General features: G+C 48.1%; 1 protein-coding gene across 3 annotated transcripts in view; it reads left to right on the forward strand.

The window, feature by feature from the left end:
- LOC134909100 (alpha-1,4-N-acetylglucosaminyltransferase-like) overlaps positions 1-14,151 on the forward strand; it is a 322,027-nt gene that overhangs the window by 225,061 nt on the left and 82,815 nt on the right. Inside the window, exon 2 of one of the 3 annotated variants that reach the window (XR_010175851.1) lies at positions 198-282. The exons of 1 other annotated variant lie outside the window; for it this stretch is intronic. Coding sequence is in view for 1 of the 2 variants with exons in the window: in XM_063915537.1 (XP_063771607.1) it covers positions 198-785 (588 nt within the window). In the remaining variant the exon portion in view is untranslated. Of the gene's footprint in view, positions 1-197; positions 1,386-14,151 lie in introns of those variants that run through there. One more of the 3 variants, XM_063915537.1, reaches the window with a different exon arrangement.

A 14,151-nucleotide genomic window follows, 5' to 3' on the forward strand; every position in this document is an offset into this window, starting at 1 on the left:
AGCCTTATTCCTCATTATCTATATTTATAGCCCCTCCTCTAAATATGGCACAGAGTTGCTTCATCTGATGGTGTGATATCAATGTAGCAAAAGTTGTACTGTATGTCAAATAATCTAGAGAGCCGAGGAATTATTTTCTTCATTTCAAGACCTTTTTTTATTTTCCCACCACTTACTGTATTCTTCTGCATTTCTAGGTGAACCCTAAGAAAGAACGTTACTGGACGCATGTTAGCTCAGATGCCTGCAGGTTTGCCCTGATATGGAAATATGGTGGCATTTACATGGATACTGATGTTATTTCCATTCGGCCCATTCCTAAAGATAATTTTGTAGCTGCTGAAAACTTCGACATTACCAGCAGTAGTGTTTTTGGGCTCTCCGCGTGTAATAACGTGACATGGGAGTTCATGGAAAACTTTGTTCAGAATTACAGAGGCAGCAAATGGGGACACCAAGGACCAGGAGTCTTCACACGTGTTATGAAAAAAATGTGTGGGATTCCAGCATTTACATCTACTTATGATGTCATGTGTGCAAATATTTCCTACCTTCGCCCTGAACGCTTTTATCCTATCTTGTATCAATCTTGGGAAAAGTATTTTGAGGTGTGGAATTATTTGCCAACCTTTCCTAATTCTTATGCCTTGCATCTCTGGAACTATATGAACAGCGAAGGTAAAACCATGGTACCTGGGAGTAACACACTCGTGGAACATATCTATCAACAGCACTGTCCATCCACCTATGGAGCAGTTCTGAGGAATGAAAGAACTCAACTGTAGCCAGGATTATTCCATACAAATGTGAAGTATCTATGAGGTCGACTTTGCATTACATATTTTGTTATCTTAGGCTAGAGCCCAAAGAAGCCATTCCAAAAATGAATGAAGTGTCCTTTTAATGATCTCAGGATCCATGTGCTACTCATGGCCTGATTCCTGGCCATGGTAGCCAGGCCTACTACCTTATTCTAATACATACACTTTAAGCGGAAAGTCACACCACCCACTGTTTTTCCATCCACAGCCTCGATCATCATCATTAGCACCAGCACTTACACCTACCCCATGCTGTGTGCAATAGATCTGTCTACAATGGGTGTCCTTTCACTTTACGTGTGAAAAAGAATAGTGTGGAACTCTGGCTACACTACCCTGAAACTCCCCAAAAACTCTTTCTTAAAGCAACTGTAAAACATTAACCAGTCAATGTGGACTTGAATTCGAAATCAGCCAAATACAGGAAGCTACAGTAACAGTGCTGGAAACCATTGTCATTAATATGCATTTATACCAGCCCACAGATACCTGCAAGTGATATGGCTATTGACATGTGTTAGCAGAGTCGGATTAAGTTTTGTGGGGGCCCCTGGGCAACATAATTGTCGGGACCCATATATATATATATATATATATATATTTATTTATATATATATATATATATATATATATACTGTACTATATTCCTACCAGGGGCTGCACTGGGTGTGGGATTAAAGTGCAGAGTGTGTTGGTATGGGGTCACATTGCCATTGCACATAGGTGGTTAAAATATTCTGTGACAAATACAAAAAAAACCTAGATGCATAAACTAACTTTAGAATGAAAACAATACAATAATACAAATAGACAGGAGGGAGGAGAGAGAGATGGGGAAGAGAGAGAGCAAGATGGAGAAGGGAGAGAGATACAGTAGATGGGAGAGTGAGGGATGGGCATGAGAGAGAGAATGGGGATAAAAGAGAGATGAGGAAGAAAGAGAACAAGAGAGATTGAGAAAAGAAAGATGGTGATGAGAGAGGGATGAGAACAAATGTGGACGAGAGAGAGAGAGAAATGTAGACAAGAGAGAGAGAAATGTGGATGAGAGAGAAATGTGGACGAGAATGAGAGAGTGAGAAGGATGAGAAAGAGAGAGAAGGATGAGAGAGAGATGGAGACGGGTGACAGAGGGGGTAATTCTGAGTTGATCGCAGCAGGATTTTTGTTAGCAGTTGGGCAAAACCATGGGGAGGCAGATATAACATGTGCAGAGAGAGTTAGATTTGGGTGTGGTGTGTTCAATCTGCAATCTAAATTGCAGTGTAAAAATAAAGCAGACAGTATTTACCCTGCACAGAAACAAAATAACCCACCCAAATCTAACTCTCTCTGCACATGTTATATCTGCCTCCCCTGCAGTGCACATGGTTTTGCCCAACTGCTACCAAAAATCCTGCTGCGATCAACTCAGAATTACCCCCTTTGTTAGCAGTTGAGCAAAACCATGGCCCTCATTCCGAGTTGTTCGCTCGTTATTTTTCTTCGCATCGGTGCGATTAGTCGCAAACTGCGCATGCGCAACATTCGCAGTGCGCCTGCGCCAAGTAAATTTGCAAAAGAGTTTGGTATTTTGCTCACGGCCTAAGGAAGACATTTCTTCGTTCTGGTGATCATAGTGTGATTGACAGGAAGTGGGTGTTTCTGGGCGGAAACTGGCCGTTTTATGGGTGTGTGCGAAAAAACGCAGCCGTTTCTGGGAAAAACGCGGGAGTGTCTGAAGAAACGGGGGAGTGTCTGGGCGAACGCTGGGTGTGTTTGTGACGTCAAACCAGGAACGAAACTGACTGAACTGATCGCAGTGGCAGAGTAAGTCTCGAGCTACTCAGAAACTGCAAGAAATTTCTATTCGCAATTCTGCTAATCTTGCTTTCGCAATTCTGCTATGCTAAGATTCACTCCCAGTAGGCGGCGGCTTAGCGTGTGCAATGCTGCTAAAAGCAGCTAACGAGCGAACAACTCGGAATGAGGGCCCATGTGCACTACAGGTGGGGCAGATATAAAATGTGCAGAGAGAGTTAGATTTGGGTGGGGTGTGTTCAATCTGCAATCTAAATTGCAGTGTAAAAATAAAGCCAGTATTTACCCTGCACAGAAACAAAATAACCCACCCAAATCTAACTCTCTCTGCACATGTTATATCTGCCTCCCCTGCAGTGCACATGGTTTTGCCCAATTGCTAACTAAATTCCTGCTGCGATCAACTTGGAATTACCCCCATGGTTTTGCCCAATTGCTAACTAAATTCCTGCTGCGATCAACTCAGAATTACCCCCAGAGACAGATGAGGATGAGAGAGAAATAAGGATGAGAGAGAGAGAAAGAGAGACATGGGGGGTCATTCCGAGTTGTTCACTCGCAAGCTGCTTTTAGCAGCTTTGCACACGCTAAGCCGCCGCCTACTGGGAGTGAATCTTAGCTTATCAAAATTGCGAACGAAAGATTCGCAATATTGCGAAAATACTTCTCTGTGCAGTTTCTGAGTAGCTCGAGACTTACTCTGCCAGTGCGATCAGTTCAGTGCTTGTCGTTCCTGGTTTGACGTCACAAACACACCCAGCATTCGCCCAGACACTCCTCCGTTTCTCCAGCCACTCCCGCGTTTTTCCCAGAAACGGTAGCGTTTTTCCACACACTCCCATAAAACGGCCAGTTTCCGCCCAGAAACACCCACTTCCTGTCAATCACATTACGATCACCAGAACGAAGAAAAAACCTTGTAATGCCGTGAGTAAAATTCCTAACTGCATAGCAAATTTACTTGGCGCAGTCGCACTGCGGACATTGCGCATGCGCATTCGCGACTAATCGCACCGTTGCGAGAAAAAAATAATGAGCGAACAACTCGAAATGACCCCCATGGGGCTGAAAAAGATAGAGATGAGAATGAGAGAGAGTTGAGGACAAGAGAGACAGAGACATATAAGGTCAAGAGAGATGAGAATAAGTGTGAGAGAGAGATGAGGATCAGAGAGGGATGAGAATGAGAGAGGTGAGGAGAAGAGTGAGAGAGAGAGAGGGATGATGACAAGAGGGAGAGAAAATAAATAAAAATAAAAAGGGACAACTATGGAGCTTAACAGCACTGTGAAGGGGCACAGCTCTGGATGTTCAGTCAAGGCAAGGGAATGTCAGGACTCTCCCATGGTGCTGGGAATATATATGATGGCAGGTGTATGGTGTGGCAGGATACCCTCATTATTATTTGGGCAGTATGGATGGGGTAGTGCAGTGGTTCCCAAACTGTGTGCCGTGGCACCCTGGGGTGCCTCGGGACACTTGTAGGGGTGCCTTGAATTGGTGGTCCAGGACCAATTAAAATTATTTATGGTCAATGTAATAGAGAAAACCTCTGCTGGTGGCTGCTAATCATAAAATATGTGAACAAACTGAAGCAAATCCTGTCCCTCACCACATAATTTAACTTATGGATGACACATAAACACAATTTACTTTATTTAATATTTCTTTCTAAATGTCTTAATAAGAAGCTTTTGTCCTGGAGGTGGTGTGAAAAAAATTCTGATACTCTAGGGCGCCGTGATTCCAAAAAGTTTGGGAACCGCTGGTGTAGGGATTAGCATTACTGCCTCACAGCACTGAGGTCATGGGTTTGATTCCCACCATGGCCTTAACTGTGTGGAGTTTGTATATTCTCCCCGTGCTTGCGTGTGTTTCTTCCGGGTAGTCCGGTTTCCCCCCACACTCCAAAAATATACAGGTAGGTTAATTGGCTCCTAACAAAATGAATCCTAGCGTGAATGTGTGCCAGGGCCATCCCGAGCCTATTTCTTTTGGTAAGCGAATAAATATTTTGGCGCCCCTTAGTGGTATATTAAGGGGCTTGGCTTTATGAGGAAGGGGCATGGCCACATAATAGTACCAATTCACATTACACTGCACAGTAGTGTCCGTTAGTCACATTTCACCACACAGTAGAGACCCTTATACATGTTACATCACACTAGAGGCGCTTATACATGTTATGCCACAGTAAAGCCCTTTATACATATTATGACATGGTAGAGCCCATTATACACATTGGGGGTAATTCTGAGTTGATCGCAGCAGGAACTTTGTTAGCAGTTGGGCAAAACCATGTGCACTGCAGGGGAGGCTGATATAGCATGTGCAGAGAGAGTTAGATGTGGGTGTTTTATTTTGTTTCTGTGCAGGGTAAATACTGGCTGCTTTATTTTTACACTGCAATTTAGATTGCTGATTGAACACACCACATTCAAATCTAAGTAGAAAAAAGTCTTATAGGTACTGTGTGCGCACGCGCCCAAAAAATGAGCGTGACCAAATGCCACATGGGGCGTGGTCAATGAAAATGGGGGCGTGATACACATATGGGGAGGGGCATTTATTACCCCAATTGTGCCAGATACACATTGCCCCACAGTGCCAGATATACATTGCTCCACAGTGCCAGATACACATTGCCTCACTGTGCCAGATACACAAATTCCCCCAGAGGGCCAGATACACAGTGCCAGATACACATTGCCCCACAGTGCCAGATACACATTGCCCCCAGAGTGCCAGATACAGAAATTCCCCCAAAGTGCTCGATATGCTCCCAGTGTCAGATATGCCCCCAGTGCCAGATACAGAAATGCCCCCAGTTCCAGATACACATGTCCCCCCAGTGCCAGATACACATGTCCCCCCAGTGCCAGATATGCCCCCAGTGCCAGATACAGAAATGCACCCAGTGCCAGATATGCCCCCAGTGCCAGATACAGAAATGCCCCCACAGTGCCAGATATGCCTCCAGTGCCTGGTACACATGCCCCCCTGCTGTCCTGTGTGTGAGGTGAGGAGAGCGCAGCATGCACCTCTCCCGCCCCTCAGTCTCCGGCGGCGGTTGTGCGGTGTGGATGTCTACCTTCAATTAGGCGCCGATCCGTGAGCCAATCAAAGCTTGCGGTGCGGCGGCCAATCAGGAGCCTTGGCTGCCGGTCTACGAGCTCTGATTGGCTCACGGGCTGGTGCTGAATTGAAGGTAGACACTGAGGGGCAGGAGAGGCGCACGCTGCGCTCTCCTCCCCTCATGCAGCAGTGCGGTGAGCAGCAGCGGAGGGAAGGAGCGGTGGCCTGGCGGCGGTGGGTAAGGCGTACCCACGGCTAAATTGTTAAGGGCACGCCATACCCACCAGTACCCGCCCACTTGCACCGCTGAGCTTTATTCTACTTACCTACTCTAGTAGCATCTGCGGCCTGTTCAGTGTCCCCTCCCATGGTTTGTAGAACCTCAGTTACTCTATGGAATGTGGCTCAGTCCCAGCAAACAGCAGGCACAGGAGAAGCCCTGCATTTGAAGAAGTGCAGCAATATGTCCCAGCCAAACTACTGCTGAGTCACTCATGGTTACAAACTAGACATCCTCTAACCGCGGGTGTGGATACAGGTGACCTACCAGAGGCGGAACTACCGCCAGTGCAACCAGTGCGTTGTACTGGGGCCCGCCACTGTCCAGGGGCCCACAGCATGTAATGAGTCAAACTGACTCATTACATGCCGCTGTGCAGGGACGTGCAGTCAGGGGAGGCAGTGCCTCCCCTGTCATTAATTATTAAAATAATACAAAGCAGATACTTATGACACATAATTATGTGTCACGAGTATCTGCTGTAGCCTTTACATTATTGTAATAATTTCTACCTTATAAAAAATGGTTTTTAATGTGTTTCAGAGGCACCGCTCTCGGTGCCTCCAGCTAACAACGTGAAAGAGTCGGAAGCGGGGGGCGGGGCCGAGCATCTGGCAGTAAAAGCCCATTAACAAAATCCCTGTAAGCGGCACCTACTGGAAGTGCCGCTTTGACACGCCCCTGACTCTAAGTTATATATGATTGGCCAGTGGCAGCGCCCCCACCCCCGTCATCTAAGATTTTTTTTTTATTATTTGCATATGCAGCCCCCCCCCCCCCCCCACACAAGCCCGTCTCCCAGCAATGCACAGCAAAGGGGAAGCAGAGGGCAGTCCTCTAAACGAACATGGAAATGGGGCAGCGCAGTGTCGGTTTGAGGGGGGTGCAGGTGTTAAGTATCTCCTAGCCCCCCTATCAAAGGAGCCCCCGATCGGCTCTGCAGCGCAGGGATGATTACAGGATCCAGCAGCAGCACTCCCAGCAGCGGCCGTACAGAGGAGAGAGAGCTGCTGCTGCTGGAGGTGGAGTCTGGAGAGAAGAACCATCCCCGAATCCTGCAGGCTGAAACCGCGGCGGCTGCGGCTTTTCATGCTCCTCTCCTCTGCTCTGGTCCGCTGTGCAGCCGACACTGGGGGATGAGACTTCATGACGTCTCATCCCCTGAGAAGGCAACGAGGATCAAAAGACACCTGCTGGAGTCGGGACTCTGGAGCTGGACTTAGAAAAGTCTGCACTGAGGCCAGTCAGAGGGGAGGGAGGGGAGCAGAAAGGGAGGGGGGGGGTCGTCAAACTGGGGGTATCATTACATATATTTGATGAGGTGGGAGTGAAAGGTTAATTAAATATGTAAACGGTGGGAGTGAGAGGGGTTACTAAATATTTATTTTGTGGGAGAGTCATTAAATATATAAGGGGTGGGGTTGAGGGGGGGCACTAAATATATAAGGGGAGAGGGTGTATATATACATTGACTCGCCACTCATATCCAGCATCCTGATGGGTACCCTCCAGTGCAGGGGTTAAAGAAAGAGATCTGGCGTCACTCATGGTCACAGTATAAATAATAAGGCGGTTACATCTGTATACTTCTCAACGTTTCAATTTTATGAAAAAATATTCAGCTGACGTCAAGCTCACTGCGAATAGGCGCCATTCTGACGTCACTGGCAGTCTGGGACAGTAGGAAGCATAACTGCACATGGGGCTTGGTGAAGAGTATTTAAGGTAGGCCACAGTCATCTTATTTTAATCTTGCTGAATTTTTTTTAAATAAAATTGAAACATTGAGAAGTTTATAGGTGTAACCACCTTATCAATACTTATACACTGACATATATATATATGACTTGCACAGGGGGCAGAGGCCCAGCGGGCACATCCAGAGGCACGGTGCTGACATGAGGTACAGGGCCCCCTGTCTGAAGTGCCCCAGGCCCCCTGAAGGCTAAATCCAGCCTTGGGGCAGCTATCTCCTCTCCTCTCTTACTACGGCTCCAGCAGCCTGCGGTACACTCACCGGCAGCCCTCTAGAAGTGGAACAGCTGGAGGATGAGCAGCTCCACCACAGAGAGCAGATTTGTTAATTCCTATCTCTGTTATCGGCATGAGCCGCATCTAGCTGTGATTTATGGGGGAGATATGCGGGTACTTTATTTTGACATGGGCTAAGCTCACCCATGCTGTATTGGGGACCCAAGGCGGTACTGCGTATGTTGTGTGCTATATGCATACTGCTGACAGAGTGATGTAATGTACTCTCCCTAATATCACCCTATCTCAGTCACCCTCAACTGTCACCCACAGCTGGCACCAACTGTTGTTACCATCTCCCTGTCACCCAACAGCTGGTACCGTCTGCTGGCACCCTGTCTCTGTCACCCACTGCTGTCACCCTCTCCTGCAATCACCCTCTCCCTGTCACCCACAGTTAGCCCCGACTGTTGGCACCCTCTCACTGTTACCTTCTTCTTGTTACCAGCTCCCTGACATCACCCTCTCCCTGTCACCCACTGCTGTCACCCTCTCCCTGTCACCACCCTGGCATCACCCTCTCCCTGTCACTCACTGTATCTCCCCTGCATCACTGTCTCCCCATCACTATCTCTCTCCTGTCACCCTCTGCTTTTCCACACGGCACGCCTCTTGTTGTGAGGGCAGACTCTCACTGCAAGACCACAACAAGTTTTCTGGGAGCGCGTTTGCCTTCAAGGCATGCAGGGTCAGTGGCGATAGCGCGCTTCAGCTCGGAGGCGCTAGCAGGCATCGTTGGGACTCGGCGGTCATTTTGGCTGTAGTGCCTCACCAGTCACTGACCTCACCGCACGCCACTGCCGCTGTGTGCTGCAGGCAACCGCTGCCCGCAGCACACAGCCGCCCGGACAGAGAGGAGAGGAGCAGCGGTATGAAGGAGGGAGGTGGAGGAGGGAGCCGCAGCAGCGCTTTACTACTGATTGAGGCGCTGCTGCTGCTGTCCCTCTGCTTCACTATAGGCTGTCTTCCGAGAACAGCCTATAGTGAAGCAGAGGGGCAGCAGCAGCAGCGCCTCCACCAATAACACTCCCTCCTCCATCTCCCTCCTCCTCCTTCTCTCCTGCCCGGGTATCGTGACGAGAAGCTGGACCGAGGAGCCTGAGCCAGCGGAGAGGGTAAGTATAATTCTTCTTTCTTTCTTTCTTTCTTTCTTTCTTTCTTTCTTTCTTTCTTTCTTTCTTGTACAAAAATGGGGACTGCCTGCCGCAATGTGTAAAAATGGGGGACTGCCTGCCGCAGTGTGTAAAAATGGGGAATCTGCTTGCCGCAATGTGTAAAAAGGGGGAATCTGCCTGCCGCAATGTGTAAAAAGGGGGAATCTGCCTGACGCAATGTGTAAAAAGGGGGAATCTGCCTGACGCAATGTGTAAAAAGGGGGAATCTGCCTGACGTGATGTGTAAAAAAGGGGAATCTGCCTGATGTGATGTGTAACAGGGGCACACTGTCTGCCGTAATGTGTAAAAAGGGCACGCTGTCTGCCGTTATGTGTAAAAAGGGGACGCTGTCTGCCGCAATGTGTAAAAAAGGGGGAATCTGCCTGCCGTAATGTGTAAAAAGGGGGATGCTGTCTGCCGTAATGTGTAACAAGGGCACACTGTCTGCCGTAATGTGTAAAAAGGGCACGCTGTCTGCCGTTATGTGTAAAAAGTGTACGCTGTCTGCCGCTATGTTTAACAAGGGCACGCTGTCTGCCGTTATGTGTAAAAAGTGTACGCTGTCTGCCGCCATGTGTAACAAGGGCACGCTGTCTGCCGTTATGTGTAAAAAGGGGACGCTGTCTGCCATCATGTGTAAAAAGTGCATGCTGTCTGCCGCTATGTGTAAAAAGGGTACGCTGTCTGCCGTAATGTGTAAAAAGGGGACACTGTCTGTTGTAATCCGTTTGGGCAGTACAGATGGTGTAATGGTTAGCATTACTGCCTCACAGCACTGAGGTCATGGGTTCGATTCCCACCATGGCCCTAACTGTGGGGAGTTTGTATATTCTCCCCGTACTTGCGTGGGTTTCCTCCGGGTACTCCGGTTTCCTCCCACAATCCAAAAATATACTGGTAGGTTAATTGGCTCCCAACAAAATTAACCCTAGCATGAATGTGTGTGCGTGTACATGTGATAGGGAATATAGATTGTAAGCTCCACTAGGGCAGGGACTGATGTGAATGACCGAATATTCTCTGTAAAGCGCCTCGGAATTTGTGTGCGCTATATAAATAACTGGTAATAAATAAATAAATAAATAAGAGGAATCTGTCCGCCGTATGGTGTAAAAGGGTCTCTACCTGGTGTAGTGGTGCTACTGTGCGGCGTAATTTGAATAATGGAGACTAATGTGCACCGTTATATGAATTGGTATTATTTTGTGGCCACACCCCTTCCCCACGAAGCCACGCCACTGTATTTTTGCACGCGCCTACGGCGCGTACTGCCCCTGTTTTGCATGCAGGGGTGCGGCTCCAATGCAGTTTCTTGCACACAGTGCTAAAATGTCTAGTTACGGCACTGTTGCTAGGTATCCATTTCTCTGGCCCTGAGCAGGTCCCCCTCACCAGATCCTCTCCAGGGGTGAAGGGGTGGACTTGGATGGGATGGGGGGCCCAAAGCATTTTGTCGCACCTGGGCCCACCGCTCACTAGTTCCGCCACTGTGACCTACCCACCTTTTCTCCTCTCTGTGCTGCCCAGGCCACTCACATCAGCATGCCTGCCATTGATCCACACCTGCACAGCCCTACACTCAGCAACTTTCCTTACACATCCATACCCCCAGCAACCTCCCTCACACACCCATACCCCAGCCGTGCACCCAGCAACTGTTATGATTCCAGCACTCTGGTCTGAGGAGATCTTTTTGCGAGGACCGGAGCACTGGAACGAAATGCTGGGGAAGGGAGCGGGAATGGAAAATAGCCCCTGGCACCCTAACTCCGTTGTCTCACCCGTGCTGTCTGAAATCCCCTGCGAGACTATGGTTGCTTGAGCCCATGGCAGCCGCGTTTGAAGGGCGGATTATGTCTGCCCAACTCCGATGCCCCCCCAGGTCTTAATGAGAGACAAAGGGAAATCCGAGACAGGGTGATAACAAGGGGCCCTCTGACTAAACAACCAGGCCAGGGGCTACAAGCTAACTTAAAACTAGAATATGTGCGGAAACACCGCCAGGGAAAAGGACAACCAAAATATCCACTTGTCCACTTCTCCTACCCGGCACCGCCGAGTTCCAGAGAGGACTTGTGGAAGCGGAACCCTCCGCAAATGCTCCAAAAACAGAATATATAAAGATAAAGCGGCTGAGCCGCAACACACGGCAGAGCCGCAACTCACGGAACACCACTCGATATACAAAGGTGATCAGTCAGGACAACTGGGGACCAAACGACTTCCTGGGATGAGATGACAACTCCCGAATACAGGACTTCTGAGGACAGGAATGACCGGATACAGCAGGACTGGAACAGACTCTCAGCAAACCAAGGCAGCATGCAGGAAGCTATTACCGGCGTCTGTGAGAAGTACTGGGAAGGTATTTAACAGGGAGTCCTCCAATCAGCTGCTTAGAGCCTGATTGGGAATAAATGCCGTGCAGCTGCCTTGCTGCACGGCCAGAGAACAAGTGTGTGTGTTTGTTAATTAGGCCCTGCAACGGGGAACGCGGTCCCCGTTGCTAGGGTCCGTGCGGCTCAGTGCGCCCGGCGTCTAGCGTTGCTAGGGAGCCGGCGGCTGAACGCGCACGGCGTCCCTAGTTGCTAGGCGCCGGGCCGCGCGGACATGCGGACCCCGGCGCCTAACAGTACCCCCCCCTTGAGGAGGGGTCAAGGAACCCCTAAAGCCAGGAAATTCCAGAAAAAATGCCCTCTTGAGCCTAGGGGCATGAAGATCCTTATCTAGGACCCAAGACCTTTCCTCCAGACCATAGCCTTTCCAGTGAACTAAAAAATAAAGCCGACCCCGGGACAATTTGGAATCAAGAACTTTCTCTACCAAGAACTCCTGTTGTCCCTGTACATCCACTGGAGATCTACCCTGAGAGATCCTCCGAGGAAATCTACTGGAAGAAACGTATTGTTTCAACAGGGAACAATGAAACGTATTTCCAATCTTGAGAGATCTTGGTAAACGTAGCCGAAAGGCAACTGGGTTGACTCTTTTAATAATAAGAAATGGTCCAATAAATTTGGGTCCCAGTCTAGCCGAGGATTGTCGAAGCCTGATGTTGCGAGTTGACAACCACACCTTGTCTCCCACCTTAAAAGTGCAAGGACGTCGGAGCCTGTCAGAAAATTTCTTTTCTCGAAAGGCCGCTTTTCTGAGAGCAAGGTGCACTTTTTTCCAAATTGCTCTGAGATGGGAGGTCAATGCCAGCGAGAAGACTGGAGAATGATAAAAAAAAGAATTAGCTCTGGGGTGAAAACCAAAAACTGAAAAGAATGGAGACTCTTTAGTGGAGGAATGACAGGAATTATTGTAAGCAAATTCAGCCAAAGGAAGAAACTCGGACCAATCATTCTGGAGTTTAGCTGAATACAAGCGCAGATATTGTTTTAATGACTGGTTAACTCGTTCGGTTTGCCCGTTGGATTGTGGGTGATAACCGGATGTTAATGACAGTTTCATTTTTAATGAAGCACAAAAACATCTCCAGAATTGTGCGATGAATTGTGGACCCCGATCAGAAACAATATCAGTGGGTAACCCATGAAGCCTAAACACATGGCGGAGGAACAAAACTGCCAACCCTTGAGCAGAAGGCAATTGGGGAAGAGCAATAAAATGAGCCATTTTACTAAAACGGTCCACTACCACCCATATGACTCGGAATCCGGCTGAAAGGGGAAGGTCAACCACAAAATCCATGGAAATATGAGACCATGGCCTGAGAGGGACACTTAAGGGCATAAGTTGCCCGATAGGCAAAGAACGGGGAACCTTATGCTGTGCACAAACCTGACATGAAAAAACAAATTCCCTAACGTCTTTAGACATACTAGGCCACCATACTGAGCGAGAGACTAACTCCAATGTCTTAGTGATTCCCGGATGCCCTGAAACCTTGTTGTCATGGAATTCAGTTAAAACAGTAGTTCTCAAAAATTCAGGAACGTAAAGACGACCAGCAGTAGTAAATCTAGGAGCTTGGTGTTGAAGCTGGTTTAACTGGGTAAATAAATCCAGGTGTGAGGCCTGCCCGGATGACCGAAGATGGAAGTATTGGGGTAACAACAGGATTGTTATTGTGAACCGGAAGAAAACTACGTGACAGGGCATCAGCTTTAGTATTCTTGGAACCAGGCCTGAAAGTGATTATAAATTTGAAACAAGTAAAAAATAATGCCCAACGTGCCTGCCGGGCATTAAGCCGTTTAGCTGATTCAATATATTGCAGGTTCTTATGGTCAGTCAATACCGAAATAGTATGCTTTGCTCCTTCCAGCCAATGCCTCCACTCCTCAAAAGCCCACTTTACCGCCAGTAACTCCCGATTACCAACGTCATAATTGGATTCAGCGGAGGAGAACTTCCTGGACATAAAGGCACAAGGATGTAAGTCCAAAGACACCGGATCCTTTTGAGAAAGGACAGCCCCCACTCCAACCTCTGAGGCATCAACCTCCACAACAAAGGGCAATTCCGGATTAGGATGTCTGAGGACTGGAGCTGAGACAAAGGCTTGTTTCAGGGCCCGGAAGGACAACTCAGCTTCATGCGACCAGTTGGTAGGATCCGCTCCTTTCTTTGTCAGAGCCACAATGGGAGCAACCAGGTCAGAAAAAGAATGAATGAACCTCCTATAATAATTCGCAAACCCTAAAAAGCGCTGAATTGCTTTTAAATTGGTGGGTTGCGCCCAATTATGGATGGCCTGAAGCTTCTTAGGTTCCATGGAAAATCCCTGAGGGAAAATTATGTACCCTAAAAAAGATACTTTCGTGACGTGAAATTCACACTTCTCCAGTTTGGCATATAAATGATTCTCACGTAACTTTTGAAGAACCAGACGCACCTGGGTGATATGTTGTTCCATCGATTCAGAAAAAATCAAGATGTCGTCTAAATAAACGACCACGAATTTCCCTAGGAAGTCACGGAGCACATCGTTAATGAGGTCTTGAAAAACTGCTGGAGCATTAGACAGGCCGAACGGCATCA

Source organism: Pseudophryne corroboree, chromosome 4 (assembly GCF_028390025.1).
Source record: "Pseudophryne corroboree isolate aPseCor3 chromosome 4, aPseCor3.hap2, whole genome shotgun sequence".
NCBI lineage: Eukaryota > Metazoa > Chordata > Amphibia > Anura > Myobatrachidae > Pseudophryne > Pseudophryne corroboree.